The 18091-nt window shown below is 41.3% G+C and overlaps 1 protein-coding gene across 1 annotated transcript in view; it reads right to left on the bottom strand.

The window, feature by feature from the left end:
* Positions 1-2261: 2261 nt before the first annotated feature.
* The window catches only part of SEC63 (SEC63 protein translocation regulator), a 71645-nt gene continuing 55815 nt past the window's right edge, over positions 2262-18091 (bottom strand). Inside the window, exons 17-21 of the mRNA XM_075554699.1 lie at positions 14319-14477; positions 11428-11529; positions 7080-7178; positions 4074-4178; positions 2262-3261 (exon numbers count right to left, since the gene is read on the bottom strand). Coding sequence (XP_075410814.1) covers positions 3118-3261; positions 4074-4178; positions 7080-7178; positions 11428-11529; positions 14319-14477 — 609 coding nt within the window. The 3' untranslated portion in view covers positions 2262-3117. The remainder of the gene's footprint in view (positions 3262-4073; positions 4179-7079; positions 7179-11427; positions 11530-14318; positions 14478-18091) is intronic.

Genomic DNA, 18091 nt, shown 5'->3' with positions numbered 1-18091 from the left:
AGCTCAGATTACAGAAAAATGTACAAGGTTACAGCTTTTTTCATTTTTTCCCTCCTTTCCATTTTGTGTAACGATACTTGATGCCAACTTGGCCTAATCACTATCCAGCTGGTAGGTACCACTGTGGTTCGTGGACAGCTGTTTACACTTTAAGGCAGACTACCTGGGCGATGTCACGGAGTTGAGGCAAAATACTTAGTGGGTGAGGGGGGTGCTTCATAAAGAAACATTTTAAAACAAAAGATGAAGACTGGCCGATTTTTGAAACTTGTAATAATAGAAGCCAACAAATAGCTAGCAGCGCCTCAAAAGAAGGGGGGGGGTGCTTTTGTCACTACAAAGACAAGGGGTAAAGGCATTCTGAACAATGGCCGCGTTTGTGGTTTCAAGTGGATCGCCACATCTTCCTGCCACAGCGAGTAATTGACAACAGGAAGTCTGATTTTTACAGCCCCACCATCCAGAGAGAGAAGCAGGCAAAGGCTCAGCTCAGTGCCCGATGAGCGCTGAACAAGCCCTCAAAAACCATGGGAAGTGCTGAACTACAGAGAATTCCAATACCTGGTTTTGATTAGCTGAAGCAAATAGTCAGAGAGGCTGGCTGCCTTCTTCCAACAGGGCCCCTCTTCTGACCCACATCAGCCATTTGGGACCCAGCTCCTTCTTCCTCCCCAGAGCCTGAGCTTCCCTCCCCAGGGACTCCGTCTCCACCCTTCAGACATAAAGCAGACACCTGGTATTTTCCTATCCCAAGTGCTCAATTTAAAAGGCAATCTAAAGGACCAGAACATCTGAGGTCGAGAAACGCCTTTGGAAAACACTGAGGCCTCAGCCACCAAGTTTTAGAATGTTCAAGTTTGAAACTGCTCTGCTTCCAGCTGTGGTTAAGGAGGTCTCCTTATCGAAGATAGGGAGGAGTTCCCAATAGGGCTGATCAACTGAGAGGTACAGTCTGACACCATGTTGGGAACTTGGCGTCTCACTCTGTGTACCACAACAGTGAGTGCTGTGAATGACATGCTCGCTCGGATGATGACATTTAGTTTCCTGACGAGCCATGAAACTTCCTGTTACCAAGAAGGGTGTCCATCGGACTCAAAGCAAGCCGGGCAAACTGCTAACTCTCACTGCAGAGGAAAGGCAGAAGGGATCTAGGTTCAGTGACTCCCTAGAGAGGAGACCGTCAAGAGGGGACTGGGTCCCTCGTTTTCACAATCTGGGAGGAAGGAAACCGCAGTTTGTCACCTTTGGCTGGGAGTACACACCCACCCACAAAGGGCAAAGGAAAGCAGGACTGGTGGCGGTGGCGGTGGCACTGGCCTCCTGTCTAGGTGAGCCCAGCTCTTAAGCACTGGGCCTGAGTTATAGGTTGTGAGGTCGTCCTTTCCAGAAACCTGAGAGCCCTACAAGCCTCCCCGTGGTTTGAAAGAATGTGCACAGATTCTTTAAAAACAAAACGCCCACTGAGCAAACAAACGCTCTCCTTGAAAAGCGCCTATCAGGAGAATGCCCGAGTGGCTGTCCCTTTGCATCTTGAAGGGGAGCAGTAAAGACCCTTGCTGACCTCATTTCACTTGAAGCATGGCAGCTGGCTTCTCTTTCCACCACGTATGTGACCACTATCTGCCTTGAGTGGAGCTTCACAGCAAAAGCCTGGTTCTCTAATTAAGCCCCCCTACTTGTGAAATCAAGCAAACAGAACACATCCCCAATGGCACAGCCTCCTGTTTGCCTGGGAAGGCTTCACGCCCAGCGTTAGAAAGACCAGGGGTGAGCGCAAGGCTCCAAGGAAATCATTGCTTTGGACCATTAGATAGGAATCATTGCATCCTCAATTCCAAACCCAGAAAACTGTGTGGGTTTTTGGTAATTCTCACGTTTTATGTCCAGCGAGTGCAGAAACAAAATGCTAGGGGTAACGGATCACTTGGACTGGTAGAACACGCGGTCGCAGATTCACAGCCAGCAGCCCTCTGTGGAGACTCGGCGGGGAGAGGATGATCACCATCAGTCCAATCGTGTTACAGCCTTGGGCTGCCTCGGCACTGGGTGACAGAAATAGCCCTGGTCCCTCGGTGCTTCACCGTGGACACAATGCGTCTAAAGAGGGGACTCCCCCCTCACTGGTTCCTCTAGGTGCGCAGCAGCAGCTGCCGCCTGGCAGGAGCGTACAATGTTACCTCTCGTAGTGAAAACTGAAAGAACGGCCTGTCCTACTAATGTCCTTTCTCTGGGAGGAAAAAGACACACGATTACAAACATAACATGAACCAATCATCTACTTTATTGACAGGAGTCCAAAGTGAATACAAAAAGTGCCTCCTTTGCAGGTTCTTGTTTTTCCTTAAAAGGCTTCTGATAGATTGAAAGCTACGACTGCACTTCAGCCTTTAGAGTGAACCTTTCAGAAAAGGTTTAATAACAGAAGTTGCCAGCATCAGAGAGCATATGGTCCCACATCACTAAGACCCTGAACCGATCTGCTAACACAGAGGCTTAAAAAATGTTTTCAGCCATAAACAGCCATTTTTAAAGATCTGTGTGATAACTCTGGGCAGTCAGAGAAGAAAATACCAAAATGTAGCCGTCCATGATGTGGAATGTGAGAACACAAACTTATGGCCACGATGGGTAGCAAGAAAACGTTTTAAGAGCCATGTATGGAGCTGTGAGGCGTGTGCCACAGTAAAATGTCAATAAATGAATAACAGAGCTTCTCCGGAGGCTATTTAAACCTGTTTGTGGTGTTTATCATACTGCAGTTTGCTCAAACTAATGCCGAACAAAGAGGAGTTGCTTGTTTCTAAGTTGGTTTTCAAGTATCTTTACTTTGGGACCATAAGTTGATCAGATAATGCACAGCCCACACTCTGGACAGTTATAACAAAGGGTTTATTATCATTCGCAGATGAAATAAATGCACCATCCCAAACGTGCCAGCTTTTAACAAGCCTTCAGTGTTTTCAGGTTGTACCAAGACACTGTCACTGCCTACTTAAATTATGCAACCATTTCTAGTAAAGAACTAACACTTTCCTCAACATCCTTCGGCACTGCTCCTGGTTTATTATACACTTCCAAAACATTGCAAATACGATGGTCCACTCATAGTACTGTTCAGTTGTCATCTTCCTCTTCCTCTTCTTCTTCCTCAAAGCTATCTTCAAAGCCTTCGCTGTCTTCCTGGTCTTCCTCCCCCTCGACTGCTGTATCCCACTGTGGGTGATTTTCAGGCACAGGCTTAGCTTCATGAACTTCCAACTATAAAGAAGGATTAAAATGTAGACAGACATCAGAAATTTGGGAAGAGGAATGGCATAAATACCTGGCAAGCAAAGGATCTTCCTTGGCCACCATGGCATTTTCATAGCTGTGGCTCCAACTGAACACCATCGTGTGGGATAGCCATTGCATCCCAGAGACCAACAGGTAAAGAAATCCACTAACATATCAATGTAATCACACTTCTAATAGTTTGATGTTTGATTTTATAGAAGTCATGTTACTTAGGAATATATGTTCTGTGGCACAAAAGCATTAATGTTTGTGATTCTGTGAGATGCCTCCTGCCGAGGAAGAAAACTTCAGCAAGTGATGCATTCTCCAATGCACTAGGTGAGACTTTAGAGGCAGTGAGCAGAACCGAACCGTGCCTCCTCCTGGGAACAAAGACGGGCTTCCTTTCCTCTGGGACTCCAGAGCACTCTGCAGCACAACTGAGAAACTCAGACATCGGTGTCCAAATGAAACGGTACACACTGACAGAAGCGACGCAAAAACACTACAGACAGTACATGCAGTAAGACAGCAAAAAGCTACCAGTCCCCCAGAAATTAATCAATATTCCAACAGAATCTGTTTCTCTAAAGCAACCAGAACTCATTTGTTAAGATCCTGTATATCCACAGCATATTAAAATATACTATTTAGGTAATTACTACTTAAGACTCTAAATCATTATCTCTTAAGCTCTCCCTACCGTCCCCATTGCTCTCTATCTCAAAACTAGAGGCAGTTAGTATAGGAAGCTCTTGTTCAAATAGCTGCATTTCTTAAAGAGTTTCTAGTCTTACCTTCAATGGCTTAATCTGATCCAAACCCATGTAGGAGTCTGACCTCAGAAACACTGTATACTGATAATTGCCAGGCTTGCCCGGTGCAGGGAACTTCAATTCTACCTAGAAGATAAAATCAGTATTGGAGTTCTGTATTTGAAGAAAACACAGCTCACTCATAAAACTCTGAACCCAAATTATTTAATAGCTAAGTGCTTACTCAAATAATAGTCTTAACAAATGTTACAAAACCACCCTCCAAAAAAATGTACACAGAGTATATAAAAATAAAAGTAAATGAAATGTTGGAATTAGTAAAACAAAAGATTTCATGAAACAAGATAATTCTTGCTAAACTTTCTTATCTCTTATCCCCAATGCCTTAGAACAGTTGGTTCTCAACCCTCCCAATACTGCAACCCTTTAATATAGTTCCTCATGTTGTGGTGAACCCCAAACCATAATATTTTCATTGCTACTTTATAACTGTAATTTTGCTACTGTTCTGAATTGGGTGACTCCTGTGAAAGGGTTGTCCGACCCCCAAAGGGGTCTTCTTGATACAATCCCATCTGAACAAAGAATAAATTTAGAGAAATGGCAGTTGGATGTGTCACCAATCTACAAATTCAAATTATGAATTATTTATATTAATATGTGACTTTTAAAAAACACTACAAGTCATGAGTTTGGCCTTTCTACCTTATACAAGACCCAGAAGCCATAAAATAAAGGATTACTACAACATATATAAAACAAACAAGCAAATATTTATATTTCTGACTAGCAAAAGCCATCATAAAAATAGTAAAATAAATTGGGGAGAAATACTGATCATCCCAAAGGTCAGAAAGAAGAAACACTTTTGCCACCAATAAACTCCAGTCACGTGGTCAAGCTGAGCACCAGTGACAGGAGACGGACGGACAGCAAGGACCCCTGGTGTGACACGCTCAGAGAGGCAGCAGCTGGTACTATTCTGGCCAAAACGATTTAAGTTAAACACATCATGAGTAACCACTGAGACAAACCCAAAGGATATACTTGGTCTGGACTCTTAAAGATGATGTCAAGGATAAGAATGATTTTTTTAAAAAGAAAGAAAAGGCCAAAAAAGTGTTCTAGAGGAGGACAGCAACCAATTATATCCCTTGAGTGGATCCTAATTTTTTTTTAATGAAAACATCTATGAGTAGAATGTTTCGGGCAATTTGAAACTGGATCATGTACTAGACAATAAATCATATCCTCAGTATAATAATTACCCTGTGAACGACCATGGATACCTGAAGTAGGTAGGAGTGTACTATCTGAGTCAAAACAGATTGGATGGCAGTGAGGCTTTTTAATGTCACAATGTCTACAAGTAGCTCAAATGGTTCAGGAGGTGGGGAGAAGCATGTATTTATGTGTACACATACAGAAGAGAGAAATAAGACCAAACAAGCCCAAATAATAGCAATTGGTAAATCTCCGTAAAGGGTATATGGATTCATGGTACTGAGCGTTCAATCTTCCTATAGGTTTAAACATTTTTAAAGAAAATGATCAGAGAGAAACTTATACTGTGAAATCATTTTTCACCTTTTGATTAAGAATGAGATTCAACTGTCTGGTAACAGCCTGTGAAGCAACAAGCACAGCTAGACATTCACTTCCTCTATGGAGAAATCTCCCACACACGCACCCTCCAGATCTGTTTGCACACAGGTATCAATGGCATGCTCTACTCGCTTCAGCACAAGACCAGAACCACCTGCCAGTCCACTGACCAGGAGAGTGCTCATGAATTAGGAGTACATTCACACAAAAGCCTGTCAGGAAGCTGTCAAGGCAAGCTGGGAAGTGTTTATGCTCTCCCATTGCTGTGGGGTCCGGTCCCTTGACTCCTAACAACCCTGTGCTACCAGGCAGAACTGTCCCACGGGGTGTCCCAGGCTGTCATCTGAATGGAAATGGACAAGCATGTCTTTCTCCCCGAGTGGCTGGTGGGTTCAAACCTCTAGCCTTTTGGTTAGCAGCCAAGAAGTATTTTATCTTCTGTGCCACCAAGGCTTTTAATGTACTAACACGGAACAAATTCTAAGGGACATGACTGAGAGAAAGCGTTGTGGTGCGCGGCTCTGTGTGCGGTGCTTTCTGTGTAATTAGGAAACATACCCAGACGTCGTCTTTGCAATTTGCGTCCCATAGAAAGTGAAGGCTACATGAAAGATATGGTAGTATTCATGCCCTTCAGAAAGGGGGGTGGTGCCAATTGGCAACAGTTCTCAGGGCACACACACTTTAGCACTGACTAAAACTTCAAACAAGGAGAATGCACAAAACGAACTTCAAAGAAATACTCTTCAGTTTGCTTTAGGTATCAAATAAATAAACACCACTAAAATAAACAAACACTACTAAACCGACTCACATGCTTATCAACATCTTTGATTAAAATTAAGTATCACATAACTATTTTGAAATTCAAAAGCCTTGATTCTATCCAGAAAGTCCTAACAGAACCTCTCTTTAGAAAAGGTAAACACATCTTAAAAAGTCAGAAAACAACCAGCAAGGCGTGGGGAGGTTCATCACAATGGCGCAGCAGTGGTGTCCCCACGCCAGGCCAGCAAAAGCCCTGCTGACAACCATCTCAATCACTACTGCTCAGACAGGTTTCCCAGAGAAACAGTGGGATAGCACTAATTCAAGGAAGAAAAAAACCCTGGAATACCGATGGCTTCTACAGCACAGGAGGGAGAGAGGCATCTGTGTTTCTAGGTGCACTCAAATGAAAATTCCCAAAACGTTACTTTTTGTTTTATTTTAAAGCTGATCGGATCAGTTGTCTTTGACAAACCAATCTGTATAAATTTCTAATGCATTTCTTAATGAGAAAAACAATTACAAAATAACCAAATAAATAAAATGCAATCAGCCAACTATGGGGAGAATTTTCTTTAAAAAAGATTCTATAAAGTCACAGGAATGATGAAATGCTGTACATTTTTAAAAACAGGCCTATTCTTGAATAATTACCTCTTCGGTGTCTTTTAGTGTACACACGTGATATGGCATAGATATTAATGTCTGTTCCTTCCTGTCTGCAATATAGAGCCACCACCATTCTTGTTTTTCCTGTGAAGTTAAAAAAAAAAAAGAGTTTGAACCACAAACACTGTCACATGGGCACATAACTGCTACAAAGTTTCAATAAAAGGTGCTCAGTAAGTACTAACAAGAAACAATTCATTCTTATAATAGTTATAGATCTGCTAAGCAAAGAACTTCTTACAAGTTTAAACTCTTACACAAGTTTAAATGTTTCAATAGACCTGAAAGCTTACTGATGGCCTCCATATTAAAAACCTCCGATTCACCTTAATTGATAAATATAGAGGGGTACCCCACAAAAAAGCAAATTCTCCCCCCGCCCCCCGCAAAGCTATGCATTTAAATATTTTGACAAAACAACCGTATCCCCTTCAAAGTCCTCTCTATTACACTGAATACATTTGTCAGATCTGCGATTCTATTCTTGAAACATTTTCAGACTCATCTGTTTGGATGGCTGACAGCACCTCCCTCCTTGTTTTCTTCACCCCTTCTATGTTGTCAAATTGCTGTCCTTTCATGTCCCTCTTCATTCACGGAAACAAAAAGAAGTCGTACAGAGGGAGGTCAAGTGAGTCAGGTGTGGGGCAAAAAAGGCATGCTGTTTTTCACCAAAAACTGGCACACAGAGATGGCTGCCTGAGTAGGTACATTATCGTGATGGTAAAACCAGTGTCCTGTCTGCCACAAATCAGGCCTTTTTTGTCACTCACTGTGACCCAATCTTTTTGGAACCTCTAAATAGAAAGCTTGATGTAACAGTCTGACCTGATGGAACAAACTCCAAATGCACTATCCCTCTCACATTAAAAAAGCAAATGAGCACATCTTGATCTTTGACTTCACTTGAACTTTTCTTAGACAATGGAGTTTTCCACTGGCTTGGTTGATGTTTGCTTTCAGGGCTGTAAGAATAGCATCATGTCTCCTCACCAGTAAAGGCTTTGGAAAAGTCTTAGTTGCTTCAGAACCGTTCTTTCAAAGCACAGTATGTTTTCAATCAAAGCTCTTTTTCCTGGTCAGTCAGAACCCAAAGCACAAATTTCGCAGCGACCTTTCTCATCCCCAAATCTCCCATTAAAATTCCCTGACCCCAGCTCCAAGACAGTCCAGATAACTTCCCTTTCTCTTCAATGGTCCATTGTTGGTCTTTTAGCACAAATTTTGTCAACATTTTTTTCCTTTCGCAAGGTTGACAGACGTCCAGAAGGAGATTTGTCATCAATTGACATTTCATCTTTTTTGAAACAAGAAAAACCACGTGAGTTTTTCCATAGCACTGGCCTTGGAAGCTGTGTTCAACATCACAAAAGCTTCTGTGGCATTTTTCCCAAGCAGGAAACAAAATTTCATAGCTACACACTGTTCTCTTAAATCGCCATCATGAAAAATGAGGTTCGAGTGAAACTGCGTTAGTGAAAAATTTCACTGTGACCAGAGAGAACATTCCCAGGCGACGCCACTGCTGGGTGCTTGCCTAGTAGGAACAATGTGTACTTTATGAAAGTTCCGCCTAGCAGAGTTTTCCCTTTTTGGTTTGTTTTGTCTTGGGGGTGGGGGCTACCCCTCATATTCTACCAAAGAAACTATATAAACAATCAAAATATAATCTACCAAATAATGTTAGAAACACCCCCTACTAATAAGCAGCGTCAGAAAGTGGGCATGACAGGGACTTGAGCAGCCCAATCAGAGAATTAATAATACATTAATCCCTCCACTCGTTGAAGGCATCTTGGAGACCAAGAGGCATAATTTACACCTTCCACTGCGCATCATGTTAACAAGCTTAACATTTCTCATTTTCGTCCACAGAAGGTTAGAAACAGACAAAGAACTGCTTCCAGCACACAGACTAACAACAAAGAAGAATTAAATAACAAAAGACAAAACACTAGAGAAACTGAAAAATAAACTTTTAAAAGTATTTAGAAAGTCAAGCTGTAGGAAAACACCAAACCAAAAATGTGCTCAGTGTCCAGAGACACTATAGCAATGTGAATTGCTCAGTCCCCTGGTTGAGGTCTTCCTTGTAAGAATGAGCTAGGGAAGTTAGCCTTCTAAAACAGCTTACAGAAAACGGTTTGGAGCTAAAAAGGAACTCTGGGATATTCTAAATGATCATTTAACTAAAATAATTCTAGACTATTCTAAATTCTCTATCCAAATCAACATTAATTTTTCTAACGGAAAATCTTTTTATACTGACAATGTGTTTTAAACCACAATCACTGTACTTTCTATTGTAACCATGAGGCTAAACTTTCTTTTATTATCTTCCTAATGATACTATACCAAATATAACCCAAAGCTCTTGTTTAGGCCTATAAATCAGTGCAAAGAACAGCAGGAAAATGTGAGTGTGAATAGTGCCAAACCAGAAAAGGGCATTCTGATTAAATCTGAAACTCGCCCAAGAGTTAAGACTGCCATAGAGGATGTGTCGGTGTAATGTAGATTTATTTCTGCCTCTCTCTCAAAACTCATTCCCATCGTGTCGATTCCACCTCAGAGACCCTATGGAGGACAGGGTAGAATTGCCCCTGGGGATTTCTGAGACTGGACCCCTTTAAGGGAGGAGAAGCCTCATCTTTGTCCCACAGAGCAACTGGTATTTTTGAACTGCTAACTTTAAAGTTAGCAGCCCAACCATGCCACCAGGGCTCTCTACGTGTGCACATTTATAACTGTATAAAAACGTTATAGACTCATAAGTGAGCATTATAGCATTGGTTAGCAAACATCTTCTGTAAAGGGCCAGAGAATAAATATTTTAGCCTTTGCAGGTTATACTGTCTGTACTTCAACTATTCAATTCTGCCACTTTAGCACAAAGGGGAGTGTGGCTGTGCTTCAATAAAACCTTTTTCGCAAAAGCGGGCAGTGCACCAGATTTAGCCGGCGAGCTGTAACCTGTCACGCTTATTTAAGAGCCAGAGACCTGGGTTATTGCATCTCTCTAAGCCTCGATCTCTTTCTTGGTAACTGATGAGTGCCTACACCACAGACTGGGCTACGAAAATGAAAGACAGCTAAATACACCTGAGAGTGCCTAGCACAGGTAAATGCAATAAAAATTGATAGGAGTGTTAGTGAAAGAAGAAACATCATTAAAAGTGATTCACATAAAAAACATCATCACTGAAACATGTATGTCGTATGTCTGTTCTATAGTACAAATTATGCAGGCTATAGCATCCCGTGCCACTTTTTACACTAACCACTGAGGGAAATTTAGCCCGTTGACTTTTCAATTTGACGATTAGTGGTGACAAACCACCTCTGCTATGGGCAAAATAAAATGCCCCTAACAGATGGGCCAGGGCTCGGGCTCTAGACAGAGCAGAAGATGAGGGGGCATTCCGCTGGAATCCTGGCAGATGTCTATCGAAGTCAAAGCAACAGTCAGTGCAAAGCCACTCATTAACTCCAAAAAGTAAATCAGGAAAGCCCAGTTCTTTGGCAATCTGCCATAAGTAGTCAACGGCAACTCTGAATTAACATTCCAGAGTAGACCGCAAACTTACATAGAACCTCTGCCGCACGGGAGTGGTAAGCGGAAGGTCTGTGACACAGCTGTGAGCCAGTCAATGAAGCTGTTTCCCTGAATAAGGGCAACTGGCTCTTCACCTCTGCTCCCAAACACTCATTCTCAAGAATCCCAAACAAGTTGGGAAAACATACAGCAAACCCACAGCCTATCAAGAGGTCAAAAGCTGAACAGGCCGTGACCACTAAGCAAACAAGGACCAGGGAGAAAGTAGTTCTGTAATGATTATGTCCTGAGCCTGGAAATCAGTCATGCTTTTCATGCTTAATGCATGGGCCCACAGCTACAGGTCTGCCCATTCCCACAGACTAGAGCAATTGCCAGGGCCAGGGCAAGTCTAGCTGGCTCCAGGTCTTATACTGACAGGACCCCTTGAGAACACTTATGGAACAAATTTAAGAATATTTCGTGCTATTTTTAAATGGGTCGGGGTGAGAGCCTCACAGTAGTCAAGCAAAGACCAAAGCCACATTTGTCTACTGAAGAGAAGACTGCTGAACTTCTGATGACCAGTTACCATCCTGAAGTGCACCACTCAGCAATCTGGGCTCAAAAGAAAGAAAACAAACCAAAAACCCACAAGAAACACTTAGAAACTAACAGTAATTTTGAAACATCTCACACTCGATACATGTAATTCATGTCATATATTTCTTAAATGTGGCCTAAGTGAGCTAGCTCATCCCAGAGGTGACTAGGAGAAGAAAAGCACCAGAAACTCACCTCGGGGAAGTACAGACTGTAAACAGGGTGCGTTATCTTTGATTTGGTTTCTAGTAACGCTCTCTCCTTTCGCTGTATGCTCTGTTGTAATTCTTGCCATTCCTAGTGAAGAAAAAAAATCAATCATTTCCAGTTCTCATCTTCTTCAACCGAATATTCCCAACAATGTTAACTAACTAGTAAGGGTTAGAACGAGTTAACTCCCACAGATTGGATAATTTCTCTGCTCAAATTGTCCAGTTTTTACAGATTAGTGTACCCCTTTCAGCACGAACTGCTCAGCCATTCGTGTGCTGACCCGGGCCTACTTCTCCAATCTCCTGTCACTGGCTTTCCACCTGTCACCCTTTAGTCTAGCCATTTCAAACCCCTTCACCTTCTCTGAACTCACCAAGCTGTTTCACTCCTGAGCTCTACCTGAACTTGTGTGTCCCTTTCTCAGCCTGGCAAAGAGAATGGGCTACATTCTGAAGTCTGCAGCCAGATGTGAACTCTGCCGTAATGTCCCTCGACCTCTGGCCTCAGGTGATGGTGCTCCCCTTCCTGTGTGCTCTCACTGCCCTGAGAAGTATGTACACACGAGTGTGGATGACACTGCTTCTTTACAAGATTGCCTGCCCCAAGAGCCTGCAAGGGCAGAGACTATTTCATAGAGCTTACGGCATGACAGAAATTAGTAAGTCTGAAGCAATGTGTCCATTAAACCCTATTGGTTACTTCTACGAATCCTAACATACTCCAACAAGACTATGTCAACATGTTCCCACATTTGTACATACATGGTTATGGAAATAATTTCTCCAAAGCTTTTAATGCCTGAGCAATCAATGCTTGAAACATTAAACAAACAAAACATGGGCCTACCACCTTACCCACTGCTAAAAACAAAGCCATACTTCTCTCTTTTTTTCTCCCATTCCCACCTTTTTGCCTCACCATCTGCCTCAAGGGTTAATTAGAGACTCTCTCTCCCCCAAATCGCAAGGGCTCCTTTCAGATCACAAGTTCAGTCAAAAAGAGGAACACCAACAAACACGAAAACTGCTGATCGGATTACAGATCATTTACAATAAGCCTCTGAGAACTACTATTTGCCTATCAAACACATTTTTCTCTATAGTCTTTCCATAGATCATGTGAGACTTCATGCGACTGCACATGGTTCATTTCTTCTCTCTACACTCTGTTGTTACTGTTCGGTGCTGTTGGGTTGGTTTCTACTCATAGCGACCCGATGAACAACAAACAAAAAACCGCCAGTTCTGCGCAATCCTTACAATTTCTAAGTCTGAGCCCACTCTTTGCAGCCACTGCGTCAATCCATCTCACTGAATCTGATCTTCCCCTTTCCACTGACCCTCTTCTCTACCAAGCATGATGTCCTTTTCTTGAGACTAGTCTCTTCTGATAACATGTCTAAAATACATGAGACAAAGTCCCGTCATCCTTACTTCTAAGGAGCTTTCTGGCTGTACTTCTTCCAAGATTCCCGAGTTCTTTTGGCAGTCCATTGTACCTTCAATAGTTCTGCCAATACCACAACTCAAATGTATCAATTCTTTGTGGTCGTCCTTATTTATTGCCCAACTTTCACATGGATAAGAGGCGAACGAAAATACCATGGTTTGACACCTTAGTCCTCAAAGTGCTCTTCACAACACTTTAAAGAGGGCTTGTGCAGCAGATTTGCCCAAAACAGGTTGTTTGCTCCTGCTACTTCCAGGAGCACTGATGATGGATTCAAACAAGGGAAAATCCTTGACAACCTCAATCTCTTTTCCCTCTATCATGATGTTGTCTATTGGTACAATTGTGAGGATCTGGGTCTTCTTTACATTGACTTGTAATTCATACTGAAGGCTAAAGTCCTTGATCTTCATCAGCAAGTGCTTCCATTTCTCCTCACAGCAAATAAAACTGTTTGCATATCACAGGTTACTCATAAGCCGTCCTCCAATCCTGAGGCCCCACACTTCTTCATATCGCCCAGCTTCTCAGATTTAAAAAATAACGTGAAAGGATATAATCTTGACACACACACCTTACCTGATTTTAAACTATGCACTATTTCCCGTTCTGTTTAAACTGCTGCCTCTTGATCCGTGTACAGGTTCTGCATGTGCACAAGGTAAGCTAACCTGCTTCCCGTTTCATAGTCCACCTATTCTTACTCGTATACACACCAGCATCTCCAACTCTGAAAAACCCCTTAAGAGACCAAACTGATTTCACCTGAGACCAGCAGTTCTCAACCTGTGGTTCGACTCCTTTGGGCGTCAAAAAGCCCTTTCACAGGGGTCGCCCGATTCATAACAGTAGCAAAATTACAGTTATGAGTAGCAACAAAAATAATTTTGTGGTTGGGGGGCTCACCATAATACGAGGAACTGTATTAAAGGGCCATGGCCTTAAGAAGGTTGAGAACCACTGCCTTAAACCCAGTTTCTACTCCAGCTGCCTTTATCTTAGAAAATTAAGATTTCCAGCCCTGGTGGCATAGCGAGTTACACGTGGGGCTGAAAACCAACCACAAGATGTGTAGTTTGAAAGCACTAGTTGCTCCCCGAGAGAAAAATTAAGCCGTCTGGTCCCATATAGAGTTAACAGCCTCGGAAACCCAGAGGGGCAGATATACTCTGTCTTATGGGTTCCTATGAGTCAGAATTAACTCAACAGCACTGAGTTTGAGGCTGGTTTTGAAATTTTTAAAATCCTAATTAGAAACCATTTTTATTTATAGCCCTAGTAATCTTCAAAAACTTTCTATAAATAATACTATAATAAGAAGTATTACAAAACAATCCTGGTAGTGTTTGAGACAAGCCAACAAACAAGCCACAAAACCTAACACAATCATCAGACATTTAATTCAATTATTTAAACCATCTTACTGCTTCATCATCTTTGTTTTGCTTTTCATCTTGCTCTCTGTCGGAGTCTCTGTCACTACCATCATCTTTTTCACTTTGAGAATCTCTATTGGTTTCTTCTTCTTCAGAATCACTGCCTTTGTCAGACATTTCTTCTTCATCTTCTTTTACGACAGCTTCCTACAGGGGAAAAAGAAACCATTAGTATGTTAACTAAGGATAGATCCTTTGAGTCCCATAGATAACTTACTGTGATTTTAACTAAACTGACTTAAGGTTACAATTTCATTATCCATACAGATTCTCTTTCATTATGAAAATTCCTATAGGTGACAATTAAGATATGACTAACGAGGTTAATGTTTGCTCTTTGTCTATTAATAGCTATTTTATTTTCTAAATTATATTTATTTCGATTTTCAAAGTGTACTATACCACAATTGTTAAGATAGCTCATCTTTCCAAAGCAGCAGTTATACAGTATATTTGTCTTTAGGAAGTTTTCAGAAAAATACTCCTTCAAGAGATTAGAATCATCTTCTATCACTGACAGAAAAGAATGCAATAAAGAAAGCCAAGGCATCAAGCAAGACCATCCGCTCCATCTCAGGAAGAAAAAGAATACCAACTGAAGTGTAAAGAAAAATGAGGGGAGCATCATCAACAGCAGAAATCAATGACAAAGAAAAATAAAACCAAAAATTGGGGTTTGAAAAGATTAATAAAATCAATAAACCTCTAGGCAAAAGACTGCTCAAGAGATATAAGTAAACACAAATGATCAATGTTTCAAATAAAAAAGACATCAGTATAGACCTAGCAAGCACTTAAAAAAAGAGGATGTTATGAAAAACTTCATGTCAACAAATTTGGTAGATGAACAAATTCTCTGAAAAGGAATATTTACCAAATTAATGCTTAGAAACAGAAAATCTGAATAGTCATATATGTTAAAGAAACAGAATCCATAATCAAAACTCTTTAGAATTTCAGGACCAAATGGTATCCCTAGAGAATTCTTCCAAATAAATTCAATCACATAAGATAAGGAACACTTCCAAAAAAGTCAAAATAAACCTGGTACAAAGCCTGGAGCCTTGTCAAGCGTGTTCACTGCAGCACTCTCCACAAGAGCCAAAAGGTGGAAACCACCATCAAGGGGTGAACGTAGCAACAAAACACTGACAAACATACAGTGGGACACTACTCAGCCAAGAGAGGTATGAAATCTTAATATATGTTATAAGATCAACAGAGCTGGAAGACATGTTGGGGAAAATAAGCTATCACAAAGAAACAAATATTATATTAATATCATTTATAATAATATAAAGAGACAGAGGCAAATGAACTTTAAAAAAAATTGTTAGTTACCAGTGACTGGCTAATGAAGAAAGGGTGATACAGTGATGGAAATACCACATTAATTAAAGAATGCAGAGTCAAATTTTGTAACTGTCAATAAGTTGTACACCTTCAACAACTTGAACTGGCTCGACCTGTGTGGTAGATACATTTACAACAATAGAGTCACTGCTGAGCATGCTTATCCAACAACTTACTGAATTTGGTTCCTTGGTTTGAAGGCTTTGTGTTATGGTTTCACATGGGCCTTCCCAGTTAATTGAGCTAACAACATGTTTAAGGATTCTGCTCTACCTCCTCGTTGGGTGTGTTGTGCTTGAGTCTTAAAGAGTCACAATTGGTATTCATTGACTTGGAGCACTAAAGGAGACTCAGGAAGAGGAGGGTGGCATGGAGTGTGTGACTAAGAGCCTCGATGAACAACTGCCCCTTTACCATAGAATGTTTGAAAAAATATTCCGTCATGATCGTTTCTGGTCTTCTGCCCCATGTGAAACCATAAGCATGCTCAGCATAACTCAAAGAATATAATCAATGTCACTAAAAGGTAAGGTCCATGCAGAAGCTGTTAAAACTGGCGCTAAGTTTTCCTACGTGTATTCTCAACCAAAACTGCAACAAAAAAAGGGGGGGTAATAACTTTAGGGGGGAAAACAGTTGGTGAACTTATACTAACATATTTCAAGACATAACCTAAAGCTACAGTAGTTCTGATAAGGTGTTATTGGTACAAGAACAAATGTATCAATGAAATATTGGCAGACCTGGACAAACTAGTGTATACGCATACACATCATAGTCTCCTGATTTATGAGGAAGATCCTACTTTGATTGTGATAAAATAAAATTACTTATGGTTCTTTCATTAGTCTTTGGGATCAAGGAAAGAGGGTAAGCAACACTAATGGAGGGTGAGTGGGTATGAGAGTAAGGCATCTCAGAAGCTGGAAGAGGAAATCGTAACACCATGAAGAAAAGACAGCACCGGAACAAGAGCTGTCTGAAGAGGCCAAGGCAGCAGAGGTTACCAGGGGCCCTAGCACTAAAACCATGGCACAGAGCAGAGGAGCAGCAGCAAGACACTGAGGGAGAGGGGTTTGTTTCCAAGTGCAAGGAAGGAGGAAAAGGCCACAGGACCGGTGAGGACTAGAGCACTGTGGCTGCTGGCAGAGCCGGGAAAAGGCACTGCTGTAGACAAGGAGTTTATTTTAAGTATTTTCTGATCCTGACTTGTGATAACCCTATCAGTTCCCTAATAAATCCTCTAATCAAGACTACTGTCTGTTGAATTCTGTGTGGCCATTGCAATGAGTTATCAAATCCAGCAGAAAAGTAAACTGTAGAGGGAAGAACAGTTGGTATCAGAATACAATGAAGAAGAATGCAGATTAGATGCCTGTCTGGCCCCTGCCTGTGGCAACTGGCCAGGGAGTGGTCTGAAGTTGGATTCTCCTCCCTACAAAACTGCAGGTGGTCAGGCATGGAACCCTATGACATTTCCTCGAGGATTTTTTTCAGGAACAGTGCTAAAACAAATAGTCCATATCCCTTACCTCATATTATTCACAAAAATTAATGTAATATGAATCATGTAATTCATCAGAAAAAAATAAACCATTAATACTCTAGAGTAGTTCTCAACCAGTGGGTTGCGGCCCCTTTGGGGGGTCGAATGACCCTTTCACAGGGGTCGCCCAATTCATAACAGTAGCAAAATTACAGTTATGAAGTAGCAAAAAAATAATGTTATGGTTAGGGCTCACCACCACATGAGGAACTGTATGAAAGGGTAGCGGCATTAGGAAGGCTGAGAATCACTGCTCTAAAGAAAAAAGTATCATTATGTCCTTAGAGTAAACAGAAATACCTCAAATGACACAAATAGCACTTAATTATAAAAGAAAAGATTGACAGAACTGATTTCATTGAAATTATGAACTATCAAAAGTCACTGGAATAAAAAATAAGGATACATCTCCAGAGTATGTCAAGGATGGCCACAAATCAGTAAGATAATTCATTAATACAGTATAAAAAGAAGATATCCAAACAGTCAATTAGCAAAAGAAAGTGTTTAACAGCATCGGTAATCAAGATTTTTTTTTTAAGCCACAAAGAGCTACCACAACGACAAAGATGAAGATAGTCTGGTAAAACCAAATGTTGGAGAAAATATGGAACAACTGCACTCGTACTGTGCTGGTCTAAGTCCAACTCTGGAACACCAGCTCTTTGAACAAAGTTAAATCTAACTTACAACCAACAATTTAAAACTAGATAAAACTCCCAAATTTGAATACTTACATCTACAAAATAACAGGTACAACAAAAACCCGAGTCCTTTTATTCATAATAGGCAAAAACTAGAGCCCCAAATATCTGTTAAGTGCAAAATAATTAAATTGTGGCAGTCATACAATAGATTGCTA

The sequence above is a fragment of the Tenrec ecaudatus genome, chromosome 7 (assembly GCF_050624435.1).
Source record: "Tenrec ecaudatus isolate mTenEca1 chromosome 7, mTenEca1.hap1, whole genome shotgun sequence".
NCBI lineage: Eukaryota > Metazoa > Chordata > Mammalia > Afrosoricida > Tenrecidae > Tenrec > Tenrec ecaudatus.
The sequence above is the reverse complement of the archived record's forward strand: the minus strand, read 5'-3'. Positions and strand labels throughout refer to the sequence as shown.